This window comes from Eubalaena glacialis, chromosome 8, assembly GCF_028564815.1.
Source record: "Eubalaena glacialis isolate mEubGla1 chromosome 8, mEubGla1.1.hap2.+ XY, whole genome shotgun sequence".
Classification (NCBI taxonomy): domain Eukaryota; kingdom Metazoa; phylum Chordata; class Mammalia; order Artiodactyla; family Balaenidae; genus Eubalaena; species Eubalaena glacialis.
This window is the reverse complement of record NC_083723.1, coordinates 21,188,236-21,206,805: the sequence shown is the minus strand read 5'-3', so window position 1 is coordinate 21,206,805 and position 18,570 is coordinate 21,188,236. Positions and strand designations below refer to the sequence as shown.

General features: G+C 36.7%; 1 protein-coding gene across 1 annotated transcript in view; it reads right to left on the bottom strand.

The window, feature by feature from the left end:
* The window catches only part of FBXL13 (F-box and leucine rich repeat protein 13), a 186,124-nt gene that overhangs the window by 36,033 nt on the left and 131,521 nt on the right, over positions 1-18,570 (bottom strand). The window contains exons 13-17 of the mRNA XM_061198232.1: positions 16,715-16,813; positions 15,696-15,813; positions 15,443-15,605; positions 10,687-10,806; positions 9,676-9,802 (exon numbers count right to left, since the gene is read on the bottom strand). Of these exons, the coding sequence (XP_061054215.1) occupies positions 9,676-9,802; positions 10,687-10,806; positions 15,443-15,605; positions 15,696-15,813; positions 16,715-16,813 (627 nt within the window). The remainder of the gene's footprint in view (positions 1-9,675; positions 9,803-10,686; positions 10,807-15,442; positions 15,606-15,695; positions 15,814-16,714; positions 16,814-18,570) is intronic.

Here is an 18,570-nt window from a genome sequence, read left to right as displayed (position 1 = left end):
GTTGATTCTTCCATCCAAAAACATGGTATATCTCTCCATCTGTTTGTATCATCTTTAATTTCTTTCATCAGTGTCTTATAGTTTTCTGCATACAGGTCTTTTGTCTCCCTAGGTAGGTTTATTCCTAGGTATTTTATTCTTTTTGTTGCAGTGGTAAATGGGAGTGTTTCCTTAATTTCTCTTTCAGATTTTTCATCATTAGTATATAGGAATGCAAGAGATTTCTGTGCATTAATTTTGTATCCTACAACTTTACCAAATTCATTGATTAGCTCTAGTAGTTTTCTGGTGGCATCTTTAGGATTCTCTATGTATAGTATCATGTCATCTGCAAACAGTGACAGTATTACTTCTTCTTTTCCAATTTGTATTCCTTTTATTTCTTTTTCTTCTCTGGTTGCTATGGCTAGGACTTCCAAAACTATGTTGAATAATAGTGGTGAGAGTGGACATCCTTGTCTTGTTCCTGATCTTAGAGGAAATGCTTTCAGTTTTTCACCATTGAGAATGATGTTTCCTGTGGGTTTGTTGTATATGGCCTTTATTATGTTGAGGTCCCTCTATGCCCACTTTCTGGAGAGTTTTTATCATAAATGGGTGTTGAATTTTGTCAAAAGCTTTTTCTGCATATATTGAGATGATCATATGGTTTTTCTTCTTCAATTTGTTAATGTGGTGTATCACATTGATTGATTTGCGTATATTGAAGAATCCTTGCATCCCTGGGATAAATTCCACTTCATCATGGTGTATGATCCTTTTAATGTGTTGTTGGATTCTCTTTGCTAGTATTTTGTTGAGGATATTTGCATCTATATTCACGGGTGATATTGGTCTGTAATTTTCTTTTTTTGTAGTATCTTTGTCTGCTTTTGGTATCAGGGTGATGGTGGCCTCATAGAATGAGTTTGGGAGTGTTCCTTCTTCTGCGATTTTTTGGAAGAGTTTGAAAAGGATGGGTGTTAGCTCTTCTCTAAATGTTTGGTAGAATTCACCTGTGAAGCCATCTGGTCCTGGACTTTTGTTTGTTGGAAGATTTTAAATCACAGTTTCAATTTCATTACTTGTGATTGGTCTGTTTATATTTTTTATTTCTTCCTGTTTCAGTCTTGGAAGGTTATACCTTTCTAAGAATTTGTCCATTTCTTCCAGGTTGTCCATTTTATTGGCATAGAGTTGCTTGTAGTAGTCTCTTAGGATGCTTTGTATTTCTGCAGTGTCTGTTGTAACTTCTCCTTTTTCATTTCTGATTTTATTGATTTGAGTCCTCTCCCTCTTTTTCTTGATGAGTCTGGCTAATGGCTTATCAATTTTGTTTCTCTTCTCAAAGAACCAGCTTTTAGTTTTATTGATCTTTGCTATTGTTTTCTTTTTTTCTATTTCATTTATTTATGCTCTGATCTTTATGATTTCTTTCCTTCTGCTAACTTTGGGTTTTGTGTGTTTCTCTTTCTCTAGTTCCTTTAGGTGTAAGGTTAGATTGTTTATTTGAGATTCTTGTTTCTTGAGGTAGGCTTGTATTGCTATAAAATTCCCTCTTACAACTGCTTTTGCTGCATCCCATAGGTTTTGGATCGTTGTGTTTTCATTGTCATTTGTCTCTAGGTATTTTTTGATTTTCTCTTTGATTTCTTCAGTGATCTCTTGGTTATTCAGTAATGTATTGTTTAGCCTCCACGTGTTTATGTTTTTTAAGTTTTTTTCCCTGTAATTGATTTCTAATCTCATAGCGTTGTCATCAGAAAAGATGCTTGATATGATTTCAGTTTTCTTAAATTTACTGAGGCTTGATTTGTGACCCAAGATGTGATCTTTCTTGGAGAATATTCCATGTGCACTTGAGAAGAAAGTGTAATCTGCTGTTTTGGGATGGAATGTCCTATAAATATCAATTAAATCTATCTGGTCTACTGTGTCATTTAAAGCTTGTGTTTCCTTATTCATTTTCTGTTTGGACGATCTGTCCATTGGTGTAAGCGAGGTGTTAAAGTCCCCCACTATTATTGTGTTACTGTCAATTTCCTCTTTTATAGCTGTTAGCAGTTGCCTTATGTATTGAGATGCTCCTATGTTGGGTGCATATATATTTATAATTGTTATATCTTCTTCTTTGATTGATCCCTTGATCATTATGTAGTGTCCTTCCTTGTCTCTTATAATATTCATTATTTTAAAGTCTATTTTATCTGATATGAGTACTGCTACTCCAGCTTTCTTTTGATTTCCATTTGCATGGAATATCTTTTTCCATCCCCTCACTTTCAGTCTGTATGTGTCCCTAGGTCTGAAGTGGGTCTCTTGTTGACAGCATATGTATGAGTCTTGTTTTTGTATCCATTCAGCAAGCCTGTGTCTTTTGGTTGGAGCATTTAATCCATTCATGTTTAAGGTACTTATTGATATGTATGTTCCTATTACCATTTTCTTAATTGTTTGGGGTTTGTTTTTGTAGGTCCTTTTCTTCTCTTGTATTTCCCACTTAGAGAAGTTCCTTTAGCATTTGTTGTAGAGCTAGTTTGGTGGTGCTGAATTCTCTTAGCTTTTGCTTGCCTGTAAAGCTTTTGATTTCTCCATCGAATCTGAATGAGATCCTTGCTGGGTAGAGTAATCTTGGTTGTAGGTTCTTCCCTTTCATCGCTTTAAATATGTCATGCCACTCCCTTCTGGCTTGTAGAGTTTGTGCTGAGAAATCAGTTGTTAACATTATGGGAGTTCCATTGTATGTTATTTGCCATTTTTCCCTTGCTGCTTTCAGTAATTTTTCTTTGTCTTTACTTTTTGCCAATTTGATTACTGTGTGTCTCAGCATGTTTCTCCTTGGGTTTATCCTGTATGGGACTCTCTGCACTTCCTGGACTTGGGTGGCTATTTCCTTTCCCATGTTAAGGAAGTTTTCAACTATAATCTCTTCAAATATTTTCTCTGGTCTTTCTCTCTCTCTTCTCCTTCTGGGACCCCTATAATCCAAATGTTGTTGCGTTTAATGTTGTCCCAGAGGTCTCTTAGGCTGTCTTCATTTCTTTTCATTCTTTTTTCTTTATTCTGTTCTGCAGCAGTGAATTCCACCATTCTGTCTTCCAGGTCACTTATCCGTTCTTCTGCCTCAGTTATTCTGCTATTGATTCCTTCTAGTGTATTTTTCATTTCAGTTATTGTATTGGTCATCTCTGTTTGTTTGCTCTTTAATTCTTCTAGGTCTTTGTTAAACATTTCTTGCATCTTCTCGATCTTTGCCTCCATTCTTTTTCTGAGGTCTTGGATCATCTTCGCTATCATTATTCTGAATTCTTTTTCTGGAAGGTTGCCTATCTCCACTTCATTTAGTTGTTTTTCTGGGGTTTTATCTTGTTCCTTCATGTGGTACATAGCCCTCTGCCTTTTCATCTTGTCTATTTTTCTGTGAATGTGGTTTTTGTTCCACAGGCTGCAGGATTGTAGTTCTTCTTGCTTCTGATGTCTGCCCTCTGGTGGATGAGGCTATCTAAGAGGCTTGTGAGAGTGTGATTTTCTGATATTACAGATAGCATGCCTAATGTTTAGTATTTATAAAATTACATCCAGAATATCTTAAAAGGCATTATTAGCTTATGTCAAGATGCTACAGCTATTGTAAGGAACATCAGTGATTACTTGCTTAGCATCTACCTACTCAAGCACAAGAATGGGAGGAGGAGCATCCCAAGCAGAAAGTACAATATGTATAAAGATCCTGAGGTAGGAAAGAATTTGGCTTGTTTGAGGAGCTTGAAAGTGGCAGTGGGGCTTGAGGAAAGAGAATGAGAGGAGCAGGGACATGAAATGACATCAGAGGGGTTGGCAGGCATCTGTTTAATTAATGGTAAATGTTGTTTCAAATTTTGGTCTTTCTCCGATTTTATTTCTGTTTTATTAGACATTGTTGGTTGTTCCCTCAACATTCCACACATGACTACAGTCACCTGATTCTCTTACAACGTTTTTCATCTTCTATCTTTAGCGTCCTTCATGGATTCATCTTCTTCCCATTCTTTAAATATTGGTGTTCTATTGTGGTCTTCCTGGGTGTACATCTCTCCATACTCCCTACACTGTCTCTCAGGATCTTGGCCACATTCACACCTCCATGCCGATGACACCTAAATCTGAGTCTCCCTTCAGGATCTCTCTCCCAAGCCTTTGGCCTGAATATCCCACACACTCTAACTCAGTCTGATAAAACTGAAATCACCTTTCCCTCAAAACCTGTTACTTTTCCTACATTACCTAACTTTCTTTCAGGTAGGACTTCCATCCACCCAAAGCCAGATTTTGGAATCATTCTTATCCTCCCCCTCACCCCTAGGCTCTTATCTTCCAGATCTAATCAGTCATCAAGTTCTTTCAATTTTACCTCCTAAGTAGTCTTGAATATGTTCTTTCCATATTACTTCTGTCCTCTGACGTAGTTCAGGAACTTCTCACCTCTTTCTTTAACTACTGAAGTAACTCCCACTGGTCTCCCCTCCAGTCTGTCACCCAGAGAATAACCCAAATAATCTAAAATGGGAGGCTGACTCTGACTGTGGCTCCCCTTCTAGGTGCTACTTCATCATCCATTGATTCAAGTCCAGGCTCCTTGGGGATAACATGATATTCCCTCAGTGACATCTCCTTTTCACAGTATATTCTAGGAGTACTAAGCTACATAAAGTTCCTTGAACAAGCATGCATTTGCATGCTTCTGTGTTAGACAGACTGAGTTAATAGATCCTTTCCTCTGCTTCCTCTACCACTACACCTGCCACACCATAATTAAATTAGTCACACCCTTCCAAATTGGGCTGCAGGGAACAGATCTTGCTCACATTTGGTGCCCTAGACCTCAGCATTTGTTCCTTCATTCAATGTGTATTTTTCGAGTGTCTACTACCCCCAGGGTTCTGGGAAAACAGCAGTGAACAAAACAAAGTCTCAGCCTCATGGATCTCACATTCTAGTGAGGGGACTCCAGGTGATGGCCTACACAATTGACACTCATGGTGAAAACTTTTGAAAATCAGGCAAATGAAAGAGTCTTCTTAAACTCTGTATAAGCATACTGTCTGGAACATTGCTCTGACTCATTTTTCCTTTAAACAAGTATGGTGGTGACTAAAACAATTTAAGCAACAGATTGAACTGCCCTAACTGTGGATCCTGTGGTCTTCAGCAAATGATAATTCTCCTAACTAGAGTGGAAAACATTTTCCTGTATACATGGAGATATAACCTTATATTCAAACAATCCTCTGGGGTGAGTAGAGAACGAATAACATCCCACTGAATTAGACATTAAGAAAAAGTTATAGAAAATTAAAGAATTTTAAAGATAGCTTAAAATACCATCACATTAATGAGCTATTTCCTTCACTTACAAACCCTATCCTGTTTATATTGGAAGAGAAAAATTGATGTTTTTCCTCTTTCTATAAAATATGCTTATTAGATAACTTCCTAAACAACTTTTATTCATGGATGACGTAATATATTAGTCACTATTCTCCACAAAAGGAATGGCTGAAGACAATAAAATAATTATAAAAAATGTATAAAGTTTGAAATAACTGTGTTCTCTTCTTGGCTTCCCCCATTTAAATTAGCTCTCTCAATTAAACACCTTTTTGGATTTCTAAATATCTATAGTTTTGCCTTTGCTGCTTAACTTCCTCATAAGTATCCATGATTTTCTGAACACAATGCCCCATCACCCACTGCAACCCTAGAGAGCTTTTCTACCTCCAAGGAGTAAATTTCACTGATTTCCCTGCTTATTTCCAGAGCTCTTGTACATCTCTATAAAGCTGTCTTGCAGGTGACTCAAACTAAACATGCCTATTTTCCCAACCTGTAGCCAACCTGTTCCTCTCCCTATGGAAGGGACACAGCTCAGTAAAGGACACCACCATTTATAGAGACGCTCAAGCCAAAAATCTGGCATCATCCTTGATTCCCTCCCTCTCTTCCTTACCCCCATACTCCTTCTATCCCTAGCTCCCGTTGATTCTTTCTTCTAAATGTCCCTCAATCTGCTGTGCCAGCCCTACTACCATCTCCCTGGTTATAGCCCTAATATAGACCCTCATAATTTTTCATGTGGATTACTGCTTTATAATTGGTCACTAGTGCATCTGTCATCCCCATGTCTATCCAGCAGATAGAGTGACCTTTTCAAAATGTCAGTCTGACTGTGTTACTGTCTAATTGACAATACTGAATGTCCTTCCATTGCCAACAAGGCAGAGAACAAATTCCTCACTGTGGCTTCTGGGCCCCTCATGACCTGGCCCCCGCCTACCTCTCAAACATCATCTCTCACCACTCTCCTCCTAATCCAGCTATACCCAAATGTGCAGATTTCCTTGATGCGACCATACTCTCAACCTTTTTACCTTCGTGCGAGCTATTTCTTTGGCTCACCACATACTCTTTCTCCTTCTCTTGTAAAAGAAGATCTTCTCTGACTCTCTGAGCCAGGTTCAGTTTCCCATCTGTTTGTTTCCCACACCCATCATGTTTTGTAACCACTTGTCTCACGCCTGTCTTCCACTAGAATGTAAGGGCTAGGAGGAGGGGCCCTGTCTGTTTTGTTCATTCCAGTATCCCCAGCACCAAGCACAATGTAATTAGAGTAAATATTTGTTAACTAAGTAAGTAGTGTGATTCTAACTAAAAACTAACTATTGAAAAGAATTGTGAGTGAACATAATTATTAGAAAACATAAATTGTTTTTTTCCCAAAGGCATAAGTGGTTACATTTGATCTCTGGTGAATATCTGTAACATTCCAGAGTTTAAATCTTGAATGTTAAGTCTATAGTCATATTTGCACTTCAGCAGACCTACAATCCAGGCTGGTGTTTAGCTGCCCCGAGTTGACATCTGGGCTGACTCATTTTAATTTGACTGTTTGAGGTTAGCTTCCACAGCTGTTGTAGCACTATGTTGTCAATCATTTGACTTTTAGATCACAATTTAACTGACTTGGAGGAGGAAAACAACAGCCTTCAGAAGACTTTTCAGTCTTTTAGCAGAAAACAACTAGCTTTCTTCTCCATAGGTGCTCTTTCAGATTGTGTATATTCTTTACAAGAAAATTAAAACAGTGAATGGGACTTGAGGCTATATTCCTAAGTTTTTAACTTTTCCTCAGTTAAAAATTTTAATATGTGGTCTTCGAAAATAAAAACTGAGCTTTTCGCAAATGCTAAAAACTAGGATAGAGCATCTAAGCCTACCTTCGTTAATTCAACAAATGTTCACCAGATAGTTCAGGCTTGTGATGAGTGCTGTGGTGGAATTATATTTTGATGTACTTTATAATGTGCTTTGATCCTTCTTGTTACCCTGTGACCCTTCAGACAACAGCTGGGCCTTCTACTTATATGTGTCAGGGAAGGGTTTTTACAGAACAACACAGGACAAAAACATCCTAGACTTGTAAGCTTTAAATTCTAAACCCTGAGAGACTTGGAACATGACATTTTTAAAAACCATGTAATCAGTTGGAACATTTCTTCCACCCTCAGATTAGACAAAGAATCTGTGCCAAGAGAAGAGACGGGGAGCAAAGAAAAGAAGAGGGGAGAGGAGCAGAGGGGGAAGGAGAAGAGAAAGGAGAGAGGCGAGGAAGGGAGAGAGAAGGGGGGGAAGGAGGGGAGGGTGGAGGAAGAAGAGGGGAAGGGAGAGCAGGAGGGAAGCAAAAGAATGAGGTGCTGGGATACAGGGCCCTGTTCCAGACCTCCCTGGACTCTATCTCCAGATAGGTATGGGGGTCTAAGAGTACATGAGAACTCATTCTACCTTTCCCTGATATGGCTGTGCAAAGCAACAAGGCAGCAGAGTTTTCCTATGCTCATCATTGTACCAGCTAAGATCTAATGAGGAAAATAAAAACAACTCTAATTTCAAACTGAGGAAATTTAATTGTGAAAGAGAATTGACTACATAGGTGTTAGAGAACTGAGGAGCCTAATGGAATAATGACAAAATCTAGAGATTTAGCAGCAGGAAACCACTACAACCCCTATGCTGGAAGGACAATGGGAAGCAATGGTGTTTATTAGAGCCCAGAGTCCAAGGTCACGAGGGAAGCTAGAACCACAGCAGTTCTGACTAAAGGGAGTAGATCACAAAAGACATGCAGCTGATGATAATAATGAAAGGAAAGGTGGAGGAAAACCCTGGCCTCTCCCTTCTTCTGACCCTCCCATTGTGCACAAATGCCTCACAAGCACCAAACCCAACTGGAATCTAACTGACGTGAATCAGCCATTCTGTAGGAGAGTGAGAAGGGTGAGGCATGGGTCTGAGGGCAAATACACCCAGATGTAACAGCAGGAAAATGTCTGCAGGGGATGTCTGGGATTGTGGACCTAAGAAGGCCTCACAGAGTCCCCATGCCCCAGGATGACCCAGAGGGGCCCAGAGCAAGGGCCCCTATGACAAAGGAGCCTGAAGACTTGAAGGGGGGCTTGGAGCCAGGAAAGGGAAGACACATCAGGAATTTACCTGGAAGGAAACCAAATGGGCCCTCAGACATCTCACTGGATTCCACCTTGGACAAAAGACAGCATTGAGAAGACCAGGCTTGATTCCACCATGAGTTGACTACATGTAACTGCCCTGACCTCCCACTCTCATACTACATTTAGACAACACTCCAAGGAAGGGGAGAGGAGACCACCTAGCAGAATGGAGGCTGAATCTAAATTCACTCTTAGATAAAGAAAGGAAAGAACCTGAACCAATGAACAGACATAGTTATTTAAAAGAGCCCACTGAATATGTAGGGAAGGATGGACATATAACACAGGTGTCAGTAATGCAGTGAGAAACAGAAACAGGTCATGTTAAAGAATGCACTGTGGCTGGAGATGTACATAGAGAAGTTCCTGTACTTGCCTGTAAGGTAGGACTTCTCAGAGAAGGCCTCAGAGACAGGTGATATTTGATGAGCTTGAGGGATGAATAGGGATTTAGCAAGCAGGTGGGGGAGAGATCCTCTCCTCTGTTGTCTTCTATCCCTCCCAATGCTCTGATTTTCAAGAGAAGCCAGTACATTCCTTATCTAACTACAGTCCATTAAAGTCTTTCAGAAACATGACAGATCTCTGGATTTATCTTCATTTTGATTAGTAAACGGGGCAGTGCTGGAATGATAGGATAGGTGTGACCTGTGTTTCAACTCTGACGAGTAGCAACAGCAGCTTGCAAGAAATGAGTTTCTTAAAATGTATCCTCTTATAGATTTGTAGAGGCCATTTCTAGACTTCAGTTTTGAACTAAGGACTTGGATCTCAAGGCACTCAGGTAGTCTTATAAAATATACAATCCACAGGAAAAATATACCTAAGCCATCCAAAATATATGTCCACAATAACCAAATGTCTATAATTGAAACACATTTCAGATCTATCACATAAAACTCTGATCTGTCAGGACTTTCCTCAAAATATTGTTTTGCCATTTTTTAAAGCAGAGAAACAAGACCATTGATTTACAAATAACCTCACCTATCGCTATTCCAGAAACAATATTCCCAAACTTGCCCTTTATAATCCAATATTCTAAGAAATAAAAATAATTGTTGTTCTCTCCATTGTTTACAAAATGGAAAATGATTATATTACAGAAAGCAATAGAAGTCATTGAATTGTTTGAACACTTTTTTTTTTTTACCTCATTAGAGATGTCTGTTCCAGAGAGATCTACTGATACCAAAGAAAAGATGTTTACAATAAATTCAACTCCTAGGTCAGTCAGATGTTCACAATTTCGTAAACTCAAGTAGTTTAAATTAAAGCAGCTGAAAGAAAGTAGCATGAAGAATTCATTTTAGCTTTTTATCACACTGTCAGTAGAAATTTCTTCATATTGAAAACTATTTGGGGAAAGCAAATGCTATTGGAACAAGGATTTTCCTTTTCTTGTCATAAAAGTAAGCTTAAAAGTGTAAATAATTGGGACTTCCCTGGCTGTCCAGTGGTTAGGACTCTGCGCTTCCACAGCAGGGGGCGCGGGTTCGATCCCTGGTCGGGAATTAAGATCCCACATGCCGTGGGCAGCACGGCCAAGAAAAAAAAAAAAAAGTGGAAATAATTGACATTACAAAGTTGAATGAAAGAGAGGTGGATTATTGTATAAAACATTCTGTGATTTCATTTCATATTGCAATTTCTAATAAGAAAAAAAATATTACACGCATACAAAAACTATCACATAAATACCACGATGAATGACCACTAAAAGTGCAAAGTTAAATTTCTCACTTATCCTTACAAGTTTGCTACAAGAATTGTACTTAACCCCTTAGTGTACACAAGTAAACAGGGTCAAGAATAAACCCACCAGCTAGAATATCCCTTGGGAAATTCTGTAAAGGTTTACATAGAGATGTTATCCTTGAAAAGTACAGAGAAGTCACCCAGGTATAGCTATTCGTAACTTCATGAGTGATTCCATCTCAAACTTTCTCCAAGTTGAAATTTAATAAGAAACGTCTTAGATATAGTAAAAAGATTAATTCATTCCATGACTCCAATGTCTTATTTCCTTTTGCTGAATATTGGACCAGCTGCTGGGCATCCCTGATGTTTTCCAAATGGCTTCAAAAGTCTATCTCTGATTTGTCCTATTAACAAATATACAATTACTAATAATGTGATGTAAAATATTATTGTTTTATCATACCGCTCTGATAGTTTTGCAATAGAGGCATCACCCAGGTGGATACAGTTACTTAAATTTAGCTCTCTTATCTTTGTGCTTGCAGGACCATCAAGAAACTGCTTTAGTCCCATGTCACCAATTCTGTAGGAAAGAGTAAGACAAGCTCTACATGTGATTTTATGTATAAATATGTAGAATACTATTAAAATAATAGTTACTACACCCAGTACATTCCAAAATAGCAAGGTGATATCTATATCTGGTATTTTGCCAACACTTTTAAACCAAATTTGATTATATAGCTTTTATTTTAATAGAAAATATATAAATGATAGTAATGGGAGAAATATTACTAAAAATGCTATTCCTATTCATTTGTTCATTTAATTAGGTGGCCTAATTATTAATAAAACAGATAGTCTATAAGGTTTCTTCCCTGGGGTTAAAATGTGATCATGTTAGACAGTGCCTGATGCAATCTCCTGCAAAAGAAAAAGACCAAAACTTAGGATAGGGAGAACCACGCCTAACAGTCAAACTACTGTCAAAATCTTGGAGGAATTTCCACTAAGTACAAGTCAATTTAGCTGGACTGGAAACCTAATAAGTTACCTAAAGATCCTTTCTTTCTGAAGCAGAGAATATCTGATGCTGTAAGAAGATCTTGACCTCAGTCTTCCCACACTGTCCTTAATCATAGACACCTATGTGTCAGTGCCATCCCTCCCACCCCTCCCATGTAAGTCCAGATTTATAAATGATTCTCTAAATTATAAATAGTCAACAAGAAACACATTTGTAATAAAATGACAACAAAAACAAAGAAAATTGTGCGGTGGTATTAGGTAAAGGTAAATAAAATTAACACAGGGGTGATAATTTTACATTGAGTTAGAATACTATACTAGTAAAAATATTAAACAAGACTAACAGGGTAATTTTACATTGATTAGGTATCACCCCAATGAAGATAATATGGTTGGGTACAGAATTTGGGGATCATATTCTTTCCTGCCATGAAACTGCGTACAGTGAAATGGTGTAATGATGTAACAATTTAAATATATATATATATATATGTGTGTGTGTGATCAAAAAACATCAGACTATCCATAGAAATTAACACCACATTGTAAATCAACTATACTTCAATAAAATAATTTTTTTAAAAAATCTGGGTGGTTAAGACTCCATGCTTCCAATGCAGGGGGCACAGGTTCGATCCCTGGTTGGGGAACTAAGATCCCACATGCTGTGCAGTGCAGCCAAAAAAAACCAAAAAACAACCCCGCCCCCCCAAAAAAACCTAAAAAATCAGACTGGCCTTGGATTTCTCCTCTGCAACAGAAATACCAAACATATAAATGTATATATAGAATATAACAATATAAACAATATTAAAATATCAATTATAAATATATTTTCTGTTACAGAAGAGAAATCCAAGGCCAGTCTGACTTTTTTTTTGGTAATTTTAGTCATGAACTTTTATGCAACATATAATATAGCATAAATACAAAATGAAAGAAAAATAAAAATTCAAAAAGAACATAATTAAGATACAATTTTGTATTAGACTTAGTTTTGACAAACAAAAAAGGGGCATAAAGTTTAAGTAATATAATTAATGTAATTTAAGTTCCATGGACTATTCATATATATTCAACATGATAAACAACATAACCATCATCTTTTTCACCAGCATTACCCCTAAATAAAGATCCTAAAAGACAGAAATTGTGCAGCCCGTATTTTTGTACCATGTCATAAAATGAAAAATTAGTAACAATGATAATTAGATATAAACTACATGGATATCTGAGTACATTTTTAATAAATAATTCTTGGGTAAAGAGAAAATCAGATAAGTATTATAAAACTATATATCTTTCCAAAATTTATATATTTAACATAATTTCAATTAATATCTCAATAGGATTTTTTCTGAAATACGACAAAATTATTCTAAAGTTCACTTGGAAGAATAAACTGGCAAAAATATCTAATAACGTAAAAGAAGACTACTAATAAAGAGAGTCTCATTCTTTCAGATATTAAAACATATTATAAAGCAGTAATAATAATAAGGGATAACATTTCTTTAGTGCTTATTATGTGTGACACTATTCTAAGTATATTACATGAATTAACTTATTTGATCCTCACAACAATCCTGAGTATATACTCTTTATTTTCCCCATTTTACATATAAAGTACTGTGCAAAATTAGACAGAAAACAGATAAATGAATGGAACAGAAAAGATAGCCTGAAAACATTTATATACTAACACACACACACACATATACTGACATGTGTATGTGTATATATATGGATGTGTATATATAGATGTATATATACATTTATATGATAATCCTGGAGGCATAAAAGTCAATAGAAAAGGACTTTTCAGGTAATGGTCCAAGTTAATGGGTTAATGCATTTAATCCTAAACCTGGCTGTGCATCAGAAGCACCCATGTTGTTTTTTTAAAAATATACAAGCTAGTGTTCCCTCCCTAGATATTCAGATTCAGTAGCTCTGGGGTAGGCCTTGGGCATATGTAGTTTTATTCAGCTCTTCAGGTGATTCTGCTGCCCTGGAATTTTCACTTTTAAATCATATATATTTTTGAAATTTATCTTTTTATTACTGATTCCTAATTTAACTGCATTGTAGTTAGAGAATATAGTTTGTTCATTATCAATACTATGAAAGTTGTGGGAACTTGCTTTAAAACTTCATACATAGTCCATTTTTTGAAGGATTGATATGTGGTTGAGAAAAATGTATACTTTGACTCTCAAACATCCTGTTTTAGGTGTATCTCTTATAGATGAACTTTAAAAATCTAATGTAAAATGCTGATATTAAACCTTCTCTGTCTTTTGTTATACTCTATCACATTTTTCTTTTTCTTTTTTCACTCTGCTGTCATTTCTTCAGTTATCTTCCAGCTTTGTACTTCTCTCTTCAGTGAGTTCTAACCTGCTGATTAGCAATTCATTTTCTTTATTTCAATAACTATATTTTTTATTTCTAAAAGTTTTTCAAGTAAATCTGGTTATTTTTATCACATTTTGTTGTCTGCTCATATTTCTGGTTCCATTATTTATTTCTTCAAATATTTCATACATAGTTACTTAATATTCTATGATAATTCTAATATATGAATTATGGAAGTTCAAATTTATTTTGCTTCATGGTGACTCATATCTTTGTACATTTGATGGTCTTTAATTGTGAGCACTTATTTATTTGACTTTAACCTATGGGAATTTTGGACACCTAAAGAGAAGGTGCTTTCCTTCAGAAAAGCTTTGAGCCAACTTCTTCCAGGGGCCTACGTACTATCTACCTGAGACCACTTTGTCCCCCTTGAAGAGGTCCAGACACTGCAGAAGTCTCATCCTGCTTCCCTATCTTGAGTCTCGCTAAAACTGATTGTCTCAATGCCAATGTTGAAATGAACATTTATGCTCATAGCAGCTCTATCTTTTGTTTGCTTGGTATTCACTGTTCGTCTTAGAGAGTCTACTCATTGAGAAGGTGGTGAAGAATCATGATATTGGATATTTCTTGTACTCTTTGTGGGCTCAGCAATGTATTGAAAGTATGTTTCATCCAGGATCTAAATTGTTTGTAACAAGGAGTCCTTTGAAGTGTTTTGTCGACTATACTGCTGGACGCAGAAAAACCTCCATTTCTTTTTAAAATTATGTAACCTGCAGAAGCCTGAGTGAAATATATGAATGCAATTCAACTTTATTTCACATGTTAATACAGATAGGATTAGCTCTTACACACACACACACACACACACACACACACATCCTGCTTGCATTATGGTGCCAGCTTGCTCATGAGCTTGCAACCAAGATGCCAGCTGGAACTTTAATCATCTGAAGGATTGACTGAGGGTGGAGGGTCTGCTTCCAAGTTCACTCACATGGCTGTTGACAGGAGGCCTCAGTTCCTTGCTGGCTGTTGACTGGAGGCTTCATTTCGTAATCCAGGTTTTTCCCATTTCAAATCCTGTCTTTACCTCCCCTCCCCAACCCATGGTGCCTCCCCATTTTAATAATAGGGAACATGGGTTAAGATTTTGTGTAGCTTAGCTTATTACTCTGACTTGTCTTATGTTTTCCCAAATATTAACCAATTTCATTGTAGATCAAATGCTATTTTGTTATCATCTGGCCCTTTAATATTATAAGAAATTTATACAGGCAAGAGGCTGAGATATCCACTGGGGAAGAAATTTTAGCAAGAATTTGATCCTTGCCCACCTGAGAATACCAGGATAGAAGCCCATTTGTAACCCAGCTAAAGAAAGGGTTTCAGTAAGAACTTGCCATCTGTCCATCTGTGAGCAAACCCACACAGAGGAGAAATCTAACTAGTACCCAAGAGGAAACACTTCAGTAAGACTGGTTCTTCATAAGCAAGTTGGAAAGTCCATTTGGGAAAAAGACCTATTAACTGAACTAGCTGTGAGAACCTTCACTAGGAAAGGTAGCCCATAAGTGTTCCAGCAAATTCATTTAATCTTACAAGGGCCTGTGATTCCACATATCCTGAGCGTTCCCTGACAGTCTCCCCATGCCCCCACATAACTAGTCTGGGTTGGGTGCCCCTCCTTTGTTTTACCACAGAACTCTGCATTTACCTCCACTTGCACTCCTGACTTTCACGTTTACTCTTCTAACCAATGAGCATCTTGAGGAAGTCTGGAACATTCTAGATAATCAGTGTTTCTTGACTGAATGACTCATTACCTTACACAATTTGCCAGATTCAACACAGTAAGTTGCTTCAAAGGTGAGAGTGACTTGAGGCTACCATCTGTTATTCCCTTGCAGTCCACCATGTAAATATGACTGATATTTGGAGAATTCTTGTCTATAAATTTGAAGCACGCATCGGTAATCCTTTTATTTCCTGTTTTTTTAAAAAAAGAAGTATTGTATTTGAATTGCCACAAGATTAAAAGTAAAAATTAATGCTAAACCACTTTTTAACATCACAGACCTTCAAATCGGATCTTTCTGAGGTCACAAGTAGAAAGAGCTTTGAAAGTACAATCGGAAATATGTGGTGCACCAATGAAAACTACTGATGTAATTCGATGGCATTTTTCAACTAAAGCCTTTAGAAGAAAAAAAAAAAAAAAGATTAACCAGAGTATAGAGAACAAGCTTATGAAAGTGATGAGGTTATTTTTTTCCTCTCAATATTTTCAGAAACAGACACATTAACTATTAAATTGTCCTAATTTCAAAGAAAATGGGACTTTCTTCCAATATATTTTAGTACACTTACATTTGAGTAATGCATAGGAATCAACTAAATGATGTTACAAAAGTAAGGGAAAACATGAGAAAATGGAATGCTGAAAAAAATCACTACATTTAGAAGCTTGACATGTAGAATTAGACTTAAAATTTATGCTTAAGCTACAATATCATTGAAATAAAAATATCCTAACTGTGAAACGAAGTTTCTCAGGGTATTTAAGGATTCAAATGTTCAAATGTGTGTGTATAAATTTCCTAATGATTTTCTTATATAAAAAAACTAAAATGGGGACTTCCCTGGTGGTGCAGTGGTTAAGAATCTGCCTGCCAATGCAGGGGACACGGGTTCGAGCCCTGGTCCGAGAAGATCCCACATGCCGCAGAGCAACTAAGCCCGTGCGCCACAACTACTGAGCCTGCACTGTAGAGCCCGCGAGCCACAACTACTGAGACCACATGCCACAACTACTGAAGCCTGCGCGCCTAGAGCCCGTGCTCCACAACAAGAGAAGCCACCACAATGAGAAGCCCGCGCACCGCAACGAAGAGTAGCCCCCGCTCACGCAACTAGAGAAAGCCCGCGTGCAACAACGAAGACCCAACACAGCCAAAAATAAATAAATAAATAAATAAATAAATAAATTTTTAAAAACTAAAATGAAAAACCCATTCATATTTTTCAATAATTCAAGCCACTAGAAAATATGCCAACCAAATGAGACTGAAAAGAAAATATAGTTTCCAACTACGTACTTTTACACAGTTGTCCGTCAGAGTTGGCATGTCATTGATGGTCAGATGCCTAATCCCACTGCAGCTGTTTGCAATGTTCCTGAAGCCTTGGACTGAAATCTGAATTGTACAGAGTTGGTGAAAATGTGGGAGAACCCATTAGTATGACCTCTAATAAAACCCTAAGATAGTAATAGCCAAAGTTATGTCATGATTTTGCTACTGTGTTTTAAAATTGAAACCATAAAATATTGCAGACATAAAAGGAAACAAAGAATCTAACCTTGATTTCTTTAATTTTTATATGTATGTTTTGTGAAATTATCATCACAGTCTAGTTAACTTGTTATTCTATTTTTTATTGAGGTAAAATTCATATAACATAAAATCAGTCACTTAAAAAGTCATTTAACCATTCATAATTTTGTATAACCACAACTTCTATGTAGTTCCAAAACATTTTTATCACCCTAAAAAGAAACCTTTTACCTATTAAGCAGTTGCTCCCCATACTCACCTTTTCCCAGCCCCTGGCAATCACTAATCTGTTTTCTGTCTCTATGGATTTACCTATTCTAAATATTTCATATAAGTAGAATTATACAGTATGTGGTCTTTTGTGTCTAGTTTCTGTCACTTGCCTTAATGTTTTTGAAGTTCATCCACAATGTGGTATATATCAGTACTTTATTCATTTTTTATGGCTGAATAATGTTGTATTTTATGGATATACCATATTTTGTTTATCCACTCATCTGTTGTTAGATATTTTGTATATTTTGAATAGTGCTGCTATGAACATATGTGTACATCTATTTGTTTGAGTACCAGTTTTAAATTCTTTTTGGTATATACCTAGGAGTGAGATTGCCAGATCATATGGCAATTCTATGTTTAACTTTTTAAGGAACAACCGAAATATTTTCTACAGTGGCCGTACTATTTCACATTCTCATCAGCAATCTACAAGGGTTCCAATTTCTTCACATCTTTGCCAAAACTTATTTTTTATTTTTCCATATTTTCCTTTTTCAAAAAATTTCCTAATGAGCTTGAGGTGGTACCTCATTGTGATTTTGATTTGCATCTCCCTAATGACTAATGAGATTGAGCATCTTTTCATGTACTTATTAGTCATTTGAATGTCTTCTTTAGGGAAATGTCTACTCAAGTCCTTTGACTAATTTTCAGTTGGGTCATTTGTCATTTTGTTGAGATGTAAGAGTTCCTTATATATTCTGGATTCTAGACCCTTAGATATATGACTTACAAATATTTTCCCCATTCTTTAGGTTGTCTTTTCACTTTTTAATAATGTCCTTTCATGCACAAGTTTTTAATTTTGATGAAGTCCAATTTCTCTGTTTTTTCTTTTGTTACATATGCATTTTTTTTCTTTTTTAAGCAATGAATATTTATTTTTTTAACGTTTTTATTGGAGTATAATTGCTTTACAATGGTGTGTTAATTTCTGCTTTATAACCAAGTGAATCAGTTATACATATACATATATCCCCATATCTCTTCCCTCTTGCATCTCCCTCCCTCCCACCCTCCCTAAACCACCCTTCTAGCTGGTCACAATGCACCGAGCTGATCTCCCTGTGCTAGGCGACTGCTTCCCACTAGCTATCTATTTTACATTTGGTAGTGTATATATGTCCATATATACACTACCACTCTCTCACTTTGTCCCAGCTTACCCTTCCCCCTCCCCATGTCCTCAAGTCCATTCTCTAGTAGGTCTGCGTCTTTATTCCCGTCTTGCCCCTAGGTTCTTCATGACCTTTTTTTTTTTTTTTTAAGATTCCATATATATGTGTTAGCATATGGTATTTGTTTTTCTCTTTCTGACTTACTTCACTCTGTATGACAGT